Genomic DNA, 20,063 nt, shown 5'->3' with positions numbered 1-20,063 from the left:
GTTTACCTATAAAATTAATATCTATAAGAAATCTCAGCAAGTTATCCCAGCGTTTTTTTTAATAATTTTTTTTAATACTTCACAAATGAATCAATTATTTTAAATCTAATCAATCACGTGAGATGTTGTTAAAATTGAATAAAGGTAAATTAATTAGTTTTTTTCTGACAATGACTCGAGTTATGAGATCACTGTCACTCTAATATTTTTCACAATTATCGTACATCTAGTATTAATTCTATAAATTATTTGGAACTTTTAAAATAAGCTAACTTTAAGACTTCTTTTTTGTAATAACTTTTTGAGGTTCGGTTGTAAATAAACTTGTTGACGCAGTTGCTGTCATACAAGAAGCTTAAAAAATAAATTTATTGTTTCAATTCCTTGACACTTAAATTAAATTAAATTTAATAAAGATATTAAATTAGAAAAAAATATAAATATCGACAAATGAATAGAATATAATATTACTTTTTTATATAAAAGAGTGATAAACGAAAGTAGTTCGTCATTAAAATACACACTGCCCAAAGTTGAATAAAAAAATTCTATACATCTCATTTATCATTATTATTAATTGTTTACTAGTAAATATCCGAATTTAAATGTTAAATGACTTTCCATTCAATGTTAAATAAAAAACGAATTATATACAACGTGAAAGGTTTTTATTATAAAAATCTATAAAATTAAAAAAAAAATCATCTCGATACTTTAGTATAGAGGTGTAAGTTTTAAGTTGAAGAATATAGAAGAAATTAGATATTGTTTTAAGGAGTGTTTTGAACGGCAACTAGGGTTTATTTACTGAGTTGCTCAATGGGTATGCGAAGGAAGAGCGACCTCATCGCGTTGTAGTATCGCCCGACCACGGCATTCGTCAGCGGTTCCATAAACTTAGCAATCGTCTGCCACCACTCGCCGTTAATAGCCTTCAGGAAAGGTTGCACTGGAAAAAAAAACTCATTATTCCGGAGTCGCAGTGAAGCTATAGATCATATATATAGCTGGTTCCGGTAGACCTCTTGCAATATGATTTGTGACATTTCTACCATATTACAAAAAAATTACTAGTGACAGTCGTTGAGCTAACTAAAATATTCTTTTTTTTTTCAGCCGATAGGCGCTCACTGCAAAGCACAGACCTTCCCCAAACATCGCCACGATGACCGGTTGTGCGCTGCCCATATACAGCGACATCCGCGACTTTTAATTATGGGTTTGTCTATATTATCTGCCTACAATAATAGGTGAAGTCAAATCATTATTTTAGTTACTTATCATCATTATGATATTGAGCAATGGTAGCCCAGTGGTAGAGGACTGAGACTTTCGATCATAGATCGTGAGTTCGATATGTATACGGGATACAATCTTAAGTAATTCACAGTCAATTATATCGGATTACCACAGTTCACAAAGAAGTTTTTAGAGGATGAGCAACAATGTCCTCTGCATACAATAATACCACACTGCAAATGCTAACCCGACTGTCAAGTTTGGTACTTATGGTATATCTCCCATATCTTTGAAGGAGGTTTATGTCTTGCAATGAGCGTCTTTATAATATTAATCATACTATAAACAGTTTCGTAGACACCCGCTGTTACCAATAACCATGTATAATCAACGTACATCCGCGAAACACCAAAGGTCCACTGTCATAGATTTTCTCGCTCAGTATTATAACTTTTCAATCAGAACATGTTTGAAATGAAACATCGTACACACCATTATATTCCCACAAACATTCGCATCGATGTTTCATCATCTCCCCTAATGCGATATTGTTATATCAAGCTATCTAACCGCGATGATCTTTGTTATCTTCATTCGTTTAGTATGTCGCTAGACGTGTAATGTTTCTAATTGTTACCCTACTTTATTATGATAAATAATAGACTAGAATAATAGCTTTATGAAAATCCTTCATATAGTGGAGATATTTATAAATTATCGGTGTTTAAATGTTTTTTCAATTTCTTGTCTTACGATTTGTTACATTTATGTTGTTACAGGACCATTTTTATTCTTACGGAAGGATATATACATATATATATATATATATATATATATATATTGATTATTACGAAATTGTGGGAAATTATGACAAATGTGATATAACGTACCTTTCCCCAAGTCGCCGACGAAGAGACCACCCAGGTCAATATGTAGATTTTCTATTGGTTCATAGAAGTAGTCGAAAGTCGCTAGTTTAAAATACCTGTAGCCATCGTTTCCGTAGATCGTATCCATTTTAGAAGTAACAGTAGTTCTGACAGAATCTAAAAAAATACAATATTTACACATAATGAGATTTAACGTAAAAATAATATAAGTTTATAAAAATTGTACGTGATTTTCATAAATCTTAAAAGAGAGATGTGTAAACTGTTCAATTTCATTGTTTATTAATTTAATAGATAAAATTAAATGACGCATCAATTCGAAGTCAAAGTTTTTGTTTTAAATTTTCCTAGCTCTGATAAGTTTCACAAAACTGATAAGAAAAGACGGATTTATGTCATATAGTTAATTATTATACTACACTTAATTCAGACTATTATTCCAAGTTTATGAAAACCAACTACTATTATTCGGTGAAAAATAATTGAAACTATCACTTTATTTAAGAAACGCATAATTTCTGAAGATGATAAGCGAAACAGTTCCAGTTTAAAAATATTTCAAATATTTATTTTTAACATTCGATCCGTGCTGTAATGTATATAAACATTTAAGTATACCGCCTCTAACATATTTTAGAAACATACGAATCAACGTTAATTTTTTAATTGTACCTGCTTTAATTAAATAAGGTCCAACGTGGTTGAAGTCGAAGAAACCAAATTTTCCAGTGAATTTATACGTGCCAGTTATTTCCATAGGACAGTTCTGTGTAATTGACATAGTCGACTGGAGTAAGTTTAAACTGCAGAAAACAATTATATTACTTTTTGCTTACCACATGTAGGGATACTTCAAGGTTGGAAATTATAACTACATAAATAAAATGTATATAAAACAAAATCATTAGAAAAACTAAAAGTCATTACATTAATATCATAAAGAAAAAGAATAAAATAGTTGTCGATCAAGTATATGAAATATGTTTTATTAACATTTATCACTGTAATTAACCAGACTCTTAAATTTGGCAGTTTAGATAATCACGTAACAACGTAGAACTTGATTACTTTTTACATTTACGGAAATATTACTAATGAAATAGTATATAATTCCAATAAAAATATATAATTTTTATTGGATTATATCGTTTATTATTATTTTTATGTTACCGAAATTTGGAGTACTTTCGTAGTGACGGAATAAATATAAGATATGGACCTAATCCTGCCCGCGACAGGAGTGCTGCAAAGTACTCGAAAGTCATGATTATTGTTCAAGCAAAAAACAGAAAGCAAGTTTTATCTGATAGTATTATATTATCTTTTACAACTGTATGATTTAGCAGTAGTAACCCAGCGACAAAGGCCTGAGACTTACGATCCTAGATTGTGGGTTCAATTTTCAGGTTACAATATTAAATAATTCGCATTTTGTGCATTAATTATAAAGGACTACCACTGCACACAAACAAATTTTCAGAGGATGAACAGCAGCATTTTCTGCGTACTATTATACCACACAGCAATCGTCACCCGCCTACCCAGCGTGGCGATGCTTCTATATCCCATAGATATTTTTGGCCCCGCGCCTATTCTCCGCAGTGGATGTCTATGGTATAAAACGACGACGACGACAACTAATCCAAAATTCAATGCTTTTTCAAATAATAATATTTGTAATAGTAACATAGTAAGAAATGACGTTTATAAAATTTGGATTATAACATATAAAAAATCATACAAGCCCTTGCACTACTGTCAGAAGTTATTAGCCTGCCCAATGTTTTACAATAGACATATATAGGCCAAAATGACAGTTGTATAATTTACTTGACTATATACTGTTTGTTAGTGGTTTTCTCTACATTATGCCTATTTTTGTCCCTTACGACATTACGTACATAATAGAAAATTACTAGAACCGGACGTGACGAGTCGTACCATCACGTTTAAAGGTGACGAGTGCAGATGCTCTGATGGGTACAATTTTGTGTTTCGTAAACCTGTAACAATCAGATGCTACCGCTATGTTTGTTAGTACTGACTTACCGTATTTCTTCATAATTACATCTACTTCCACCGACGACTTTCACATCCGGGAAATCAAGTTTATAACATCCATGTTCCATAGTAATGTTTCTTAAAAATATTGGTTCAATAGAGTCAACTCCCAAGTCAGGTATTCCCCTGCTGAGATAAGAGAGTGCGACGCGAGTGTTTGCTTGGATTAAGCATTCGATGTCGCTGGACAAGCATGGCTTTATGAAAGGTGCTGCAAAGAAATAGTTTGATGAGTACTCAATTATGTTTTGATATTGTTACATTATTTTTGTTTTCAAAAGTACAATTTTTACGACTACAAATTGACACTTCAAAGTTAACATTGCGAAAAAAAAATAATAAGAGATAACGTTAAAAACATTTAAAAAAAGTATTTCTAAATTATTTAGAATATACCTTGTACAACACCTAATGAAGCATATGTTTCAAACAGCAAGCAGCTGCCAGCTAGCAAATAGAGGCACAATTTTGTCAACATGATAAGATATATTTCACTAATAAATCTCTTTTCTTAATTTGAAACGATTACAGGAATGTGGTTGTTCTCCGACTGATAAACAATGTATGAAGTATCACAATTTATAGCCCCTTTTCATCGATACAACTTGTAATTCAAAACCAGATAGGAAAATAAAAATGAAAAAAAAACACAATGGCTGCGGTTAAAAAAAACTAGACCTTACGCAAAGTACGCAGTATCCGTACTGTCCAGGGCTGATTTTATGATGGGGAATATATCTTCCATTAATATTCTATACCCTATAGGATATATCAATAATCCTGCAGGAAAAAAGATGTGTATTGAATGCTCTTTATAAAAACAATTTAAGCGCAAAGTTAACTCGCAGGATTTTACCGATTAAAATATTATTATTGTTGTAGTTGTTTACATTGAGTCGCATACACATAGGGCGGTACAATATATGTGTAATTAAATTTGGCGTTATATTGTTTTTAATGAAAAAAAATTATAACTAGATTAAAATATCATTCATCTAAAGACATACTTGGCGGCCTGCTTATAAAAGTGTGACATTAAGCAGAATGTTATGTACAAAATTCAAAGATTTTGTGCTGTCGTTAGTACCACAGGCTAATTTATACGCCAAATAGCTTTGAAACAGTTCAAGGTACTGGCGGGCTTCTGTTCCTCAAGCATGTCTAAGTAAAGAGACCAAAAAAGAAGAACATAATATAAATTTTTTACTCCATTATCTAATTTTGATGTGTCTATTAATATAGAAAGAGTAATCCTATATATATATATATATATATATATATATATATATATATATATATACACACATATATAATATATATATGTATATACATGTATATTTATATATGTTATATATATTTACATATATATTCATATATATACATATTTTAATAGTATCCAAAAAAATTGATAAAAAGCTAAAGCAGGTGACGTAAAAGGAAGTCAAATTAACAAATAAAAAATCTAGAAAAGAATAAAATGAAGGGCTGTCGAGTAAGCTTTGTAAAAAATACAACTTTAAGGCAATATGTAATGCTATAAAAAGCGAGGTCGCGAAATATTTGTTAATAAAAACGCTAAGCGTAGGCATTCATTGTTTAAAGCTTCATTATTACAATTGACGATAATACCATTAGAAAAAAATCCTGAGCATCGGCTGTGTGAAGTAAGTGTTAAAGTAACCTTTGAAACTTAGTTTAGTTAATATCAGACCGACGTGTTGTAATTTAAGTACACAAAAGTAAAGGCCGTTTCTTCACTGAAAGGTAGTGCAATCCATAATGCTTGGTGCTGCTTTGACTGCTAAGGTATTTATTGTATAAAATCTAATACCGCATCACGATTGTCTCTCCTCGTCAATTTGAGAAATATAAGGCACTGGAATTTTACTATGGCAAAATATAAATTAAACTTAGGCCAGGAAAAAGTCTTTTGTCAAATAGTATGTATAAATTTATAATAAAACCTTACCTGTCTTATTTTGATGACATTGTAAAAGATAAGTCTAAAAAACCAAGTAAAGTTTTGTTTCGAGCCATTTCTAATTGATTTTTCTTTCTTTTAAAATTAGCAAATGTAACGATAAAATTTGATAAATTTCAAAATTGAATTTCTGGCAATTTTGATGAAGATGTACCTCGCTATGGTTACCCTGTTACGGATCATAATAATACCATTTTTTTTTAAAGTGGATTAAGTTTGGCATATAAATACTTTTGACGTAGTTACAGGGTTTTAAATTGCGTCATTAATGTATGCATGCATCGTTTTTCAAATTAAAATTCACCAGTTACAAAAAATTGTTGGCGTCTTTTGAATTCCTTATATAGTATGCATTAAAAGGAAGTATATGTGCTAAAAATAAATAATTCATCACGTCAGTGTTTTACCATTTCATAATTATCTGATTTATAAATAGTTTGTATGCTGTTTATCCAGTGAGAACCGGTTGAAGTGGGTATCGATCGCAATGGTTATGCTGCCTCTAGATAGTTGTCAAGAAGAGAGGCTACCCCTCAATATTAGTATCAGAAACAGAGATTGAGGTCCCTATAAAGACTGATATTCCTCTGTTATAATTTCACCCTAGCTGCTGTCTGATTTTTGAGGGCCTGTTCAACTTAGTTTATTGTTATTTACGCAAAGATAGCTCTCGCACAGGTTTTCGCCTAACGTATTACAAGCAACTTGTGATGTGGGAAACGCTTTCCCAAGAGGTAGATTAGACAGTACCGTGATTAGCGCGTTTTCTACACTGAGGCAATTTTGTTTTGTAAAATCTGAAAGTCCTTGCGTCACCACATACACCTGTTGATAACAAATTGTATCAAAGAGCCGGTTGGTCAAAAGAAATGCTCGAAAGTATTTGTGAAAGCCAAGTTTATTAGGCAAAGCCAGTGGAGGACGCTGAAAAAAGAAGATAGAGGCGTAGTATTGATTAAATCATATGTGCTTAGGAAAATGAAAACGAAAGGTTATATTGACAGTTGTATACATCGTTTGCAAGCCTGTTGACAGCGCGATCAAAGACCCAGGAACCACACTTCTCCAACATTAAACTAAGAATGTACCGGATTTCAGATTATACGCATTATGGCTGGTCCTGAAATAGCCCAAAAATAAACAAAGTGCCAGGTGATGACGGAATGATATGAGAATTTCTGAAAATGAGTAGACTACCAGTAACAAAAGTCCTTCAGAAGCTCTTCAGTTTTGTCTTGCTCGAGGGTAATACGCTAGAAGCATGGTGCCGAAGTGAGGTAGTGCTCTTCTTGAAGACGGGTTATAACACTTTATTAAAGAATGATGATATGTTTATAAGCCGTTCTCGAATTTTAGCGAATTGTTTCGAATGCATGTTTGAGGACTTCTAGCTTGGCGAAAAGTCTGGTTGCCATTAAGCCTATAGTACCATAGACGAGATTCACGGGCTTCAACACATTGTACAGAAGACTGAGTAGTATAACTATGTCTAGTGCGTCCAATTCAAAATTAGCCCGCGCTTGTGTTCTATAAGAAACGGTATAATGGCTTGAGTCCCATGAGCGACGCTGCATTGACCACCGGCAAATCGAAGTGTTGAAGTGTTTTTTTTTATGGCCCCCGCTATTGGGAGCCTCTCGTACCCCTATTATGTTTGGGACAGGGACTTTATTTACAAATATTTTTTTTTCAGGGTTTTATCTTTATTCTACACTCACTTTCATTCTTCTCAATTTCTTTTATTCTTTCCTTTTATCCTTCACAATATCTTGCAATTTTTTTTGTTCTTTCATTCCTTCTTGCTTTCATCGCCTTCTTTTCCTCATCTTTTTTACTCTTAGGTGGCTAGGTACAATTTTGTTTCTAATCTTTATTTTATTCTTACATTTTCTATCCTTATGTTTTAATATCACAAGTTTGTTTAGATTAGACTTTTTAATACATTAGAGTCTTGTCTTACATTCTATTATTTTTAATAAGTTCTTTTACATGTGCATATTATTCATTTTTGGTTCAAGTTTTCCTATTAGGTTTTGTTATTTTTTATTGCATTGTTTACCACCCTGCGAGCAAACGACAGAAATGATGGGTTGAAGTGTTTGTATAATAACGCTAACATATAAGTCCAATTACAGGAGCAAGCCACAAAGAACATTCCATTCAAAAATAGGCGTGAAACAGGAAGAAATTATCTCTCCAGAATCGTTCACTTCACAGCATCCAGTCACGGCAATGGCGAATCAATGTGTTTTACCAGTGATGAATTAGGATAATGAAACATAGCATTCTCGGTTCAATGGTAAGTTTACAGTTGCTCAACGAGTCACGGAGATGGCTATGCTTGGAAATTTATACGAGATCAGCAATGTGAAAATCCATAGACGAATGAAAGTTAGCGACATTGAATAGCACAGTTGATTGGCATGTTGAAATAACAGTGGGCAAGCCACGTAACGCACAGAACAGATTGCCTTTGGGGCCTTCAGTTTCTAGACCGACAAGCGCACTGTAGAACGTCCACCGGAAAAGTGTTTTTAAGGTCATCGAAAAGTGATGGATGTTCGTTGCTTGCGATCAGTCTTATTGGAAATATGGCCTAGCAGTAGTCGTTCTAAGGCTGAAATGATGATGATGATTAAATGCTTTTGAAGATGTGTTGTTTCGAATTAAATTTAAAAATTACTTATTATTTTTTTAATACTTTACTCAGTCATCAATAGAATATCCAATTGAAGCTTTGCTAAATTTGTGTTTTGGGAGGCAAGGTTTAAATTTGATTTTGATATACTTCGGAAAGTGGTTAATATATAAACTACTCCGTTGTGTTATATCGAAGTCAATTTCGGAAAATGTCATAAGTGGTAATCCCATAGCAAGATTTTAATACTTAACACAATTCTCAAATAGAGTGACCACTCCCTTTCATTAAAAATGTTTTTTTTTTAATCTTTTATTTTAGTTTTGCTTATATCCTTGTTAAGATGTGTCACCCTCATTATAACCATTACAAGTATTCGCCATTGAAACATTCAAAAATCATTAAGGAGGCAAGACGCCATTTTACTAAATCGTTTAACCGCTTCTCACTTAGGTCGGTACCTACAATAGAACATAATAGAACACAATAGATTGCGTGGCGCCAACATCTTTTGAACTAAGTATCAATTGCCTCGACAGTAATTCTCTCTTACTTCGATTCTTGGCACATTCCATCAACACACGATGCACTTTTCCGATTCGAAATGTTAAATGCGTTATTGATAATTAATTTCTTATCGGATGCTGTATTTAACAATATGACTTTTAATATATTCTTATAAAAGAATCGTTAGTTACGTATCATATATACGTAAATTTGTAGTCGGTACGCATTTTGTCATGTCATGACATTACATGAAAACTTAAATATGATGATAATGAATATACTATGGGTGCGTTCAGTGATTTATGATAGCGATACATGTTGTTGATACAAGCATACACTCGTAGACGCTGACCCGTGCTCTCGTAAGTCCCGCGGCCCGTACGTGAATGAAGACTCGAGTCGAGTATGGCATTCACGTATTAGTAAGCGCTATTGCTGCGGCGAGTGCTTTTACTATCCATAATTTTCTGATGCTACCTCAGTTTATGATGTTGAACATTAATAATGCTTCTATGTTTGTGATCATCTCCTTTAAAATAGGGAAAAATAGGGGTCAAGTTGGTGCCTATTTAGATTTTGTCTATACACCTACATAAGAGTGAGTCAATGCTCAATAAAAATATTATATTATACTGTTATTTTATTAAACCATTTCAATTATACAGCGAAAAGAATTTTACAAATTATATATGTCTTAGCGGGCCTTATCTACTATAGAAGCTATTATTTACTGAGCTGCTCAATGGGCATGCGGAGGAAAAGCGACCTCAGGACGTCGTGGAAGCGCCCGACCGCCGCGTCTGTAAGCGGCTTTACAATCTTTGCAATGGTCTGCAACCATTGGCCGTTAAGGGTGTTAATGAAAGGATGAGCTGAAACAGAAATTTCATTAAATAACGCTAGTATAACAATAAAGTTATAGACTATCCGACGCTTTATATTATTAAGTTAAATTTTAACCAGGTTATATTCACACGGCTAATATCCAGTATTCAAAGTATTCGTAATTATTACCCTTAATCCGAAATTACTGTAAAATTCGTCTAAATTTTTTTTTGTAATCTTTATTCAGGTTGCAAATACATGTAATGTTTCTGTTTAAAATTTAAAAATTTTTCTTAACTTACCTTTCGCTAAGTCGCCTACGAAGAGACCTCCCAGGTCAACATGCAGATTTTCCATTGGCTCATAGAAGTAATCAAAAGCCGTTAGTTTAAAATACCTATTGCCGTCGTTTCCGAAAATCGCATCAATTTTTGAAGTAATAGTTGTTCTGATAGAATCTAAAAACAACAAAATATGCATGCATTCAAAATCAGACCACAAAACTTTATAATTATGTTTTATATAATATAATAAATAAATATAATTAAAAAAAGTGCATGTAAGCATGTTCACACGAAAACGATAAGAGGGAATAATGTACACTTTTTTGTCCGAAATCATTTTTGTAAAATTAGCTGAAAGTTAAAGAAAGCAAGCAAGCTATAGATTTCAGCAATAGTATTCTTATTCTTATAATAAAGACATGAAATAATTTATGTTCTTGAATTAAGTCATTTAATAAGCTTGGTCGAAGTCGTTTGCGGAAAAAACAAATACTTTTACTGTTATTATTTCTTTGTTTTAAGATGTCGTGAGAAAAATATACGTTTAAGAATCACCAAAAGAAATAAATTTAATTTGAACTGCATACTTTGTGGCATAATTTAACTTTGTAGTACAACTTTTATAGCGAAATCTAAAGTAAATAATATTTTCTTAAAATCAGTTTATATTTATACCTGTTTTAATTAAATATCCTCCCTCGTGGGTGAAGTCGAGAAAATAGAATCTTCCAGCGAATTTATATGTGCCAGTTGCTTCCAAGGGACAGCTCATGGTAATTGACATGGTTGATTGTAGCAAGTTTAGTCTGAAAAAATTTTTTTTTTAATTAATAAAATGTGGCGCCATTTAAACGTATATTAATTATTACATACAGTCAATTAAACAACAGTAATTACGTTATTTGGTATTTTAAAAGGAATTTTTTTATTAATTTCCGTATTAATAAAAGATATGACTTTAATTTTGCAAAGAATAATATATTACAATGTAATCATATAAGACGTACAACATTATTAGCGTATTTTGGTATCGTTTGAGGGTATATAAAGATTATCACAAAACTTAAGTGTTTTTGTTAGAATATTTTGTACAACTGTTGTAAAGTATTATCTGTCCAAGTTATGTTCTGTTACATCTTCTTTTTGTATAATACCACCTAGGTTAGAATATCACCGCAATGTAATAAGAAAACTAACATACCGTATATCCTCAAAGTTGCAACTCCTTCCACCGATAATTTTCACATCCGGAAAGATTAGTTTATAATATCCTTGGTCCATAGTAATGTTTCTCAAATTAATTGGATCAATAGACTCTATTCCCAACTCGGGTATTCCCCTGGCAAGGTACGAGAGGGCGATGCGAGCGTTCCCCTGGATAAAGCACTCGGTGTCGCCGGGGACGCAAGGCTTGAGGAACGGTCCTGGAAGAAAGTAGAGTGATCATAAAGATTCAAATAGCTCTTAATATTTTGAGCATTTTGATTTGTTTTCCATAAATAGCTAATCAACTATTATCACCAGCACGTACTTATTAACAAGATATAAATCAACATTCGTAAACTACATAATGTGAGAATATAAAAACTCATTTATTAAAACTGTATTTCAAATTAAATAGAATTAAAATAATACGATACCTAATGAAGCATATGTTTCAAGCAGAAAACAGCTACCGACCAACAAACAGAGGCATAGTTTAGTCATCATTTTGTAAAATGTTATTATACGATATCCTTCCTCTTAATTTCAATGGTTCGAGGAGTGTGACTGTCGTGCGACTCATAAACACGGCACTGAACATCACAATATATAGGACCCTTTTCATCGTTACAGCTTTAAATAAAAAACCGGATTAAAATGTCAAAATTAACAAAAGCACTGTGGCCGTGGCTAAAATATCTAGACCTCGTGTAAAGGTCTCTGTCAATGCAGACTTGAAATAGTTATGTGATAGGGACTTTACTCTTGCTGGGAGTTGGGTGCTTTTCCTACATGCCGTCTAGTAGTACGTAGGTAAAGTATATTTTAAACATTTTCTAAAATGTTAATTTTAATTTTGTTTTATCATAAAGGCGGTAAAACAATACAATTTTTATCGGTGTGGGTGTCCTAAATAGTTCACTTTTCATTCAATGAAAACCATTTTGTCGCGAAATTTTAAAACGGGGTACAAGATAAACAATAAGATCTTGTTAACTATTTGCCTTATTTGGCTTTATTTACCTTTGCCTAGTTATAAAATTACTGGACTTCTTGTAAGAACATTGGAATTCTAGAGATTAACATCTTTCAAAATTAGGAAAGTAATAAATGTATTGTACAAGTTAAATATATTTTTTCTCTGTGTTTAAACATTATTTATAATTTAGGCAACATTTTTAATTTATTTATTACAACATATAGCGCTTTCCATATTTATTAATAAAATATTACTTTTTTGAATTTTGATATTAGTATTATATATAGATTACTATTTTTCTGTCATTGTAACTTCCCCTGAAATATTATTCGGCACAAGAAAAAGTTTTCCACGTACCGTTAGAATAAAAATTTAAAGAAAAGCTTCTTTTGTTGTAACTGCTTGTATCACGCTGGTTTTGGAACCATTAAGTAAATGACTATTAAAAAAAAAGAAAAACGAAAAAATTGATTTTGAAAAATTTTGTTTTTCTCTGTGCGTCAATTATTGAATCTTATGAATATTAAATTTCTTTATATGTTGATTAATAATCGACGTGTAAAGAAATATAGTTGCTAAAATGAGAAAAACACAAATCAAGCCGTAAAAAATGTGACCTACTGTGTAGCGTTAGTTTAAAGTTGGTTTAAATATTTTTTTTATTATCCCCGGATAATTCCCGGACTAATAATATTAAAAATTAAATTTCGTTCTGGGGGACCTTACAGAAAGACGGTGCCGTTTAACAAAGTGAAGTTTGTCGGTTTTTTAAGATAGTTACGATTTAACCGAAGAGCTAGAGATTAACAAAAAAATAATTTACGATATTTATGAGCCACGCGTAGTCACTGAAAGAAACCTATTTTGACCTACGAGCAGCTCATTATATTAAAAAAATCATAGACCAAGGTCAGCAAAGCTCTACAGTATAAAAACTTGATTAATAGGAGATAATACTGTTTGCTAATTTTTTTTAGTTAAGATTAAATAAATTGTTATTAGAATGCAATTTACTACACCTAATACATAAGTCGTGATTTCTTTATTAGAGACCATCTAGCTATCATTCACATTCGTACTAAATTTATAAGTATAAATGAACTAATGCAAAGGGTTTTTATGTTTAAATGTAATAACCTCACATTGTACTAGCCAGGATGTGTTGCTATTGAATGTATATTCGATATTATGTCAATATGACTGCATACGTCAGATGAAAGCAAAAGCTCCGAAATTCGTTTTCAATGAATAAAAAAGTTCGTCTATTTACGTTTTCATTTTTGATCGTAAGTTTCTTTAAAGGTTCTTTTTTATATCGAAATTGTACATGTTAATATAATTCTTAATAATAAAGTGCTTGTTAGTTTTTAGTAATCAAACTGAGTATATGTGAAGGTAGACAAAGAGAAGGTAAATTAAGAAGTCAATAAAAAAATAAACAAAACAAATGAAATGACGGGCTGTTGGCTGTTTTGTAAATAATACAATTTTGTACAACAACAAGGTCGCGAAATATCTGGTCATAAAAAGCCAAAATATAAACAAAAATTGTTTAAGATTTATTAAACAATGTTTTTAAGATAACTTGGATTAGAAAAAGTATATGACAAAATATTGAATTGTGAACAATATCTAATTTTAGATACTTAAAATAAACTGAAGTTAGACGAATATGTGACCAAACTTTTGAAGTTTAAACATAAATGTCATAATATTTATCGTATATATTAAAAGGGTTACAACTTTTTAATCTTGTTTGCAGGCGGAAATATCACATCGTGTAAGAAATATTTTTAGTATGTTTGAATAAAATATGCATTGTAATATTTAGTATTTGGCTGTTTTTAAAAACATTGTTGAAAACTTGGAGAATCTGAAATATTTGCGTCAATATAAGGAAGAAATATTCTATATTAAATGATGGTGTGAGTGGTTAGACGCAAGAGATGTTCATCAGAAGGTAAGTAGATCATAATGATAACGCTAGGTGCAGGACGATGAAGATATATATCATTATGTTTTTTCGTGACTTGCACGGCTGTCCAAGTGTCATTTTGATTCCGCTGGTGCGAGAGAACACGGCGCTGGGTTTAAAGCCTCTTTTAAAGCAATGAAGGTCAAAGGCTTTCTGGAACGCAACGTAATACAATTTTACCGTCTTGTAACAAGAGACTAGGGTCAAGGGCTTGCACGAGGAGAGTTCGGCTTAGGCTGTCACTTGCCGATCATACCCGTTTCGCAGTCCAACTCCAGGGCACCAGACAACGCGGGACCTCGACTTGGTCGATTGCTATTACCTGGCTGGATTTAACGCTAAAATAGAAAATCAAACGCAGTACCACATTTGCCTAGATATAGATTTAAGTTTTTCTTTGATTTTATTACATTTTTCATATTACCAAATAACATGACGTGCAGGGCGTTGAATTGACGATAATTCTTTCTTCCTTCCTATAACAGCGTTTCTAAGAGGTATCGTAGAGATTTTTTATACCGCGTCTCACTAGTTACGTAAATACAAACCTATTGTTTATGGGAAGTTAGCGTTGAAATTTGTTCCTACTAAATGATGATGTATTTATTTCCTCGTCTGAATGGGGAAATAAACGTTTATTATATAGTGTAATAAAACTGAAATAAGATGATAGATCACAGCTATTTACATTTTACAGTGGTATTTAAACACAAAATACAGGAGTTTTGCCCACATGTTCTTTCGTACATATAGCACTGGTAAAGTACATGTTTAAAGGAATTTATTGTAAAATTAAATTGACTATGATATCATAAGTCTTTAAAAAAAAAAACTTTCAATCAAAAGTATTTTTATTATCGTCTTTCGAATTCTTTATATAGATATACAGGAAGTACACAAGCTAAAAATAAACTAATTTATTCATGTCATTATCATTTTATTAATATCTGATTTAAAAATAGTTTGATATCTTTCTTGTTAAATGAACAAAATGGACCTTATTTGTGTGGCCAGTGTGTGCGTAATATTTTTTATATAAACTTGAAAGAACAAATGGATTGATAAAATATTTTAATATTATAATAATATAAGACTTCTCAAGTACAATTTTATAGTTATTTTTGTGTACTGTTCATCTAGGCTAATAAATCCATTGACGAGTGTATCATAAGTCAATATATGTGACGCGGATTTAATACACAAATCGCAGAGTCAATATCGGGAAATTCTAAATACATTTTAAGTACTCTGTTACTTAATATTTACTCAGAGGTTTTTTTTAGTCAATGTGCAATTTAGATTTCTCGGTAAGAGTATTACAAAAATTCTGTACCAAAAAATAGCACCGACAGTTCAGTGAGTTACGACAGTAACGATACAAGTCAACGCCCGTAGACGATCACCGCACGTGCTCTTGTAAAAAATATATATTCTTACCCTGTGGGTGAAAGAAAATTACACTTTTGTTTTGCAATCCATTGAAAGTAATTCTTAAGTCTTACTTGAATTTTGTTAACATACAGTAATCACTTAAATCAATGTGTTTTTCAATAGTAATATTACTAGTTTATATGCCCTTCAAACTGCGAGAAGGCATCAGGATAGCCCTGATCTATGTCGATACATCCAGCGAGGAGTGAGTCGATATCCAATAAAATACCTGATTTTAATTAAATTATTTTATTTACACAATGAAAAGAATGTTACAAATTATATACATCTTAACGGGTTTTATATGTAACGGGAGCTAATTTATTTACTGAGCTGCTCAATGGGCAAGCGAAGGAAGAGCGAACTCAGGACGTCGTGGAAACGCCCGACCGCCGCGTCCGTTAGCGGCTTCACAATCTTCGCAATGGTCTGCAACCACTCGCTGTTTACAGTGTTAATGAACGGTTGCGCTGAAAAAAAAAAACTCAATTAAATTACGCTAGTATTGTAACGAACATTGTGCTAGATTCTTTGCTTGGTATTATTAAGTTCAAATTTAAATCGGTTTGTAATAAAACAACTTATGTGCAGGATTCACAGTTCTGTGTAAATTTTAGTCATCATTTTTCCTAAAGTGAGATTACACTGCACGTATACTGCTTGTGTTAAAATTTTAAAAACGTTTCACAACATACCTTTCGCTAAGTCGCCGACGAAGAGACCTCCCAGGTCAACATGCAGATTTTCCATTGGCTCATAGAAATAATCAAAAGCCGTCAGCTTGAAATACCTATTGCCGTCATTTCCGAAAATCGTATCAATTTTAGAAGTTATAGTCGTTCTGATAGAATCTAAAAATAGCAAAATTCCCATTAAAAATTAGTTCATAAAATGTTATTACATAGTATGTTTTATACAAATTAATGTTAAAATTTGTAACAGAAAAACAACACAATTGTTAAATTAGCAATCACAATTTAAATTTAATCCCACACGCAATTCTAAGACGATATAAACTTTTATAACAAATTGGCATTGCATTTGATGTATTTGAAGAAATGCTGCTAGCCGATCTATGCTTTGTGCAGCTTTTTCGAAATTGACTTTGGGAGGGCCAGAGGGCGGGGGGCGGCCTGCAGGACGTTTTTAGGTGCCTTGAGACAGTCCCTGTAGTTGGAGGGGTGGTCTTCGGTCTTGCAGAGCACGATGGTGGTGTCTCTGTGACCGCGGGACGGGAGCATTCTGCTGTTCCGTGATCCCCAGGCCCTTGGCGCACCGGGGACAGAGGAAGCAGTTACGGGCAGCGTAACCGTATAGTTGGCATCTGTGGTACTGGCCGACGATGCCTCTGCGGTGAGGAGCCTCGAAAAAGACCCCTAACAAGGAACAGACCTCTTTGAGGCCGAAGATCTTCTTTCCCTCGAAGGAAAGCTCGAGGGTTGTCATGATGAGTGGCCATGCCAGGCTAATGAGGTCATGCGCTTTCCATCTAGGATGGAGATGCCCGCTTTCTTGAGGTTCTAAACGACGTCGGCGATGTCAATTTCCAGTGGGAGGGCGCGGATAACGACCCGAAGGCGCTTATCCTCGGGGAAGGGCGTACGCGTGGAAGGAGATGCCTTCCTCACGCAGGTGGCGAGTGAGACGACGGTAGTCGTCGACGGAAACGGAGCTAATCATAATACCTTGTGTGGTATTTTTAGCTTTTTATTTGCCCATCTCGTTGGCAAGAAGCCACGTGTGGACAGATTTCCAAGATTGCTTATCGTGGAGGAAGCTGGGCGGGGGAGGTTTAGTCCTGTTGTCGGGAGGACCTTGAGAGGCCACTTTTTGCGGTTGGGCTGGCGGTTGCTTGGGAGTTTCCGTTGGGGAGGACATGCGTACGGTTTTTTGACCGGGCTAGCCGATGGCACAAATTGGTTTAAGTTGTAGTTATAAAACTAGTTTAATATTAATTGTTTCCTCTCTAGATTGAGCTAAAGAGGTGTGCCATTTATTATGTTGAGATGCCGAGAGTATACAAACACAATAAATTTATCAACGCGACCGCTTTAACTATTAAATACATAAACTTAGTTGATTGTATCGCCTTCGAAATCTGTACTGTGCACCAGAACATTTCTATGGCCTTTTTTCTTTCAATTTAAAACAAAAGAATCAATGTTAATAAGTTAACAAGTTTGTGTGTGTACCTGTTTTAATTAAATATCCTCCCTCGTGGTTGTAGCCGATGAAACAAAAGCTTCCAGCGAATTTATACGTGCCAGTTGCTTCCAAAGGACAGCTCATGGTAATTGACATGGTTGATTGTAGTAAGTTTAGACTGTAGAAGATCATTATTTTTGTTGAATTAATTAGAAGTGGTACAAATTAAATTTTGTACAATACTTGTTATAACCAATCAGAAAAAAGGAAAAAACCTTAAATTAATTTTCAGAAAACTAAAAGATATGACATAAATGTTGAAAAGAAAAAGAAAAAGATAGATGTTAAAGAAACTTTTTTTTTGGTATTTTTAATCTTAATCTTGAAGATTTAGAATTGGAACTAGTTGGAAATGTTTTATAAAAAGATGTGCTGGCAAAATATTAGCTGTACGATGCTGACGTTACTCAACGTCAGTACTTTACTGAACACATTATACAACAATTAGTTATAATATTATTGGTATAGAATTTAAGTTTATATTGGCTAGGTTCGGTTGTACATTTTTTTTACAAATGATGATACCTTCTAAATCAGTATCAACGCGGCACCATAAGTGGCTTACCTTACGTCCTCAAAATTGCAACTTTTTCCACCGACAATTTTAACATCCGGAAAGATTAGTTTATAATATCCTTGATCCATGGTAATGTTTCTCAATATAATTGGATCAATAGACTCTATTCCCAACTCGGGTATTCCCCTGCTCAGATACGAGAGTGCGATGCGTGCGTTCCCTTGGATGAAGCATTCTGTGTCGCCTGGGACGCATGGATTGATAAACGGTGCTGCAAGGAAGAAGCGCGGGAGAGATCATGATGTTGTATCAATTAAGTCATACTATCCCAATGATATCTATTTATTTTCTTTTTACTTACAATTAATCCTTACGTATATGTCAAATCAATATATAAACCAACATTGGAAAGAGACATAATACAAGAAAGTAAAATAAACATAGCTCGAGAGTGATCACAAATATTGAAATAACTCCTTCTATTGCGATCACTTTAATCTATTTTGACAAGTAACACAAAACTATCATCACTAGCACATACTAATACACAACATGTTAATCAACATCGTGAAACAATATACGAGGATAAAAAAAAACATATTTATGAAAATAGTATTCCAAATTATATACAATAGAGATAGTACAATACCTGATGAAGCGTATGTTTCAAACAGCAAGCAACTACCGGCCAGCAAATAGAGGCACAGTTTCATCAACATACTGAAAAAAATTGTTTTATTAATTCTCTTTTCTCAATTTTTAATGATTCTAGTAGTGTGATTGGGTCGTGACTGATAAATACTATGTAGGGGATCACTATATATAGTAACTTTTCGTGATCATCGTGATAACTTTAAATATAAAACCGGAATTAATTGTGATAATTATAAAAAGACACAATGACCGTGGCTAAAATAACTAGACCTCGTGTAAAGGTCGTGCTGACGAGAGCTAAGTAGTCCTCTCTGCTATTCTTAAACATGAAAAATATGTATTCAAATAAATATACTAAAAAGTGTTTAGATTGCTAGACTTCACAAAATAAAACCTTTATATATTTAAAGAAATACATCTAACACCATAATTATTCTTACTATAGAGACCAAATAGTTTTATGCTAGTTAGGTTAATTGTTTTTATGTGGCTTTGTAATGTATATTTAATTTATTTTTTTATTATTGTACACTTAATAGTTTAGACACGTAGTAGTATACATATAGGAAAGGAAGAAGTTGTAGTACGCACGCGGGAGTTCTCAACAGGTCTCCTGAGTCTGTTTGTGTATTTTAAATACGTTGCTAAATATTCTAGTTAAATTAAAAAAATAT

The 20,063-nt window shown here is 32.9% G+C and overlaps 2 protein-coding genes across 2 annotated transcripts; both read right to left on the bottom strand.

The window, feature by feature from the left end:
* Window positions 1-800: 800 nt before the first annotated feature.
* LOC137918512 (uncharacterized) lies at window positions 801-12,121 on the bottom strand. The gene is made up of 9 exons (XM_068761333.1): window positions 12,106-12,121; window positions 11,627-11,849; window positions 11,101-11,231; window positions 10,444-10,599; window positions 10,048-10,188; window positions 4,179-4,401; window positions 2,802-2,932; window positions 2,130-2,285; window positions 801-949 (listed from the first exon to the last, which is right to left on the bottom strand). Exons 1-9 carry the CDS (start codon window positions 12,119-12,121, stop codon window positions 801-803), a joined length of 1,326 nt encoding a protein of 441 aa, XP_068617434.1.
* A 4,183-nt stretch (window positions 12,122-16,304) lies between these two features.
* Window positions 16,305-19,517, bottom strand: LOC137918462 (uncharacterized). Its single transcript, XM_068761275.1, has 5 exons — window positions 19,385-19,517; window positions 18,784-19,006; window positions 18,206-18,336; window positions 16,709-16,864; window positions 16,305-16,483 (listed from the first exon to the last, which is right to left on the bottom strand). The coding sequence occupies exons 1-5, from the start codon at window positions 19,452-19,454 to the stop codon at window positions 16,335-16,337; spliced, it is 729 nt and encodes a 242-aa protein (XP_068617376.1). The 5' UTR covers window positions 19,455-19,517; the 3' UTR covers window positions 16,305-16,334.
* Window positions 19,518-20,063: the final 546 nt, after the last annotated feature.

The sequence above is a fragment of the Battus philenor genome, unplaced genomic scaffold (genome assembly GCF_028537555.1).
Source record: "Battus philenor isolate CCGP_79_NKW_IND1 unplaced genomic scaffold, ilBatPhil1.0.hap1 SCAF_14, whole genome shotgun sequence".
Lineage (NCBI taxonomy): Eukaryota > Metazoa > Arthropoda > Insecta > Lepidoptera > Papilionidae > Battus > Battus philenor.
The sequence above is the reverse complement of the archived record's forward strand: the minus strand, read 5'-3'. Positions and strand labels throughout refer to the sequence as shown.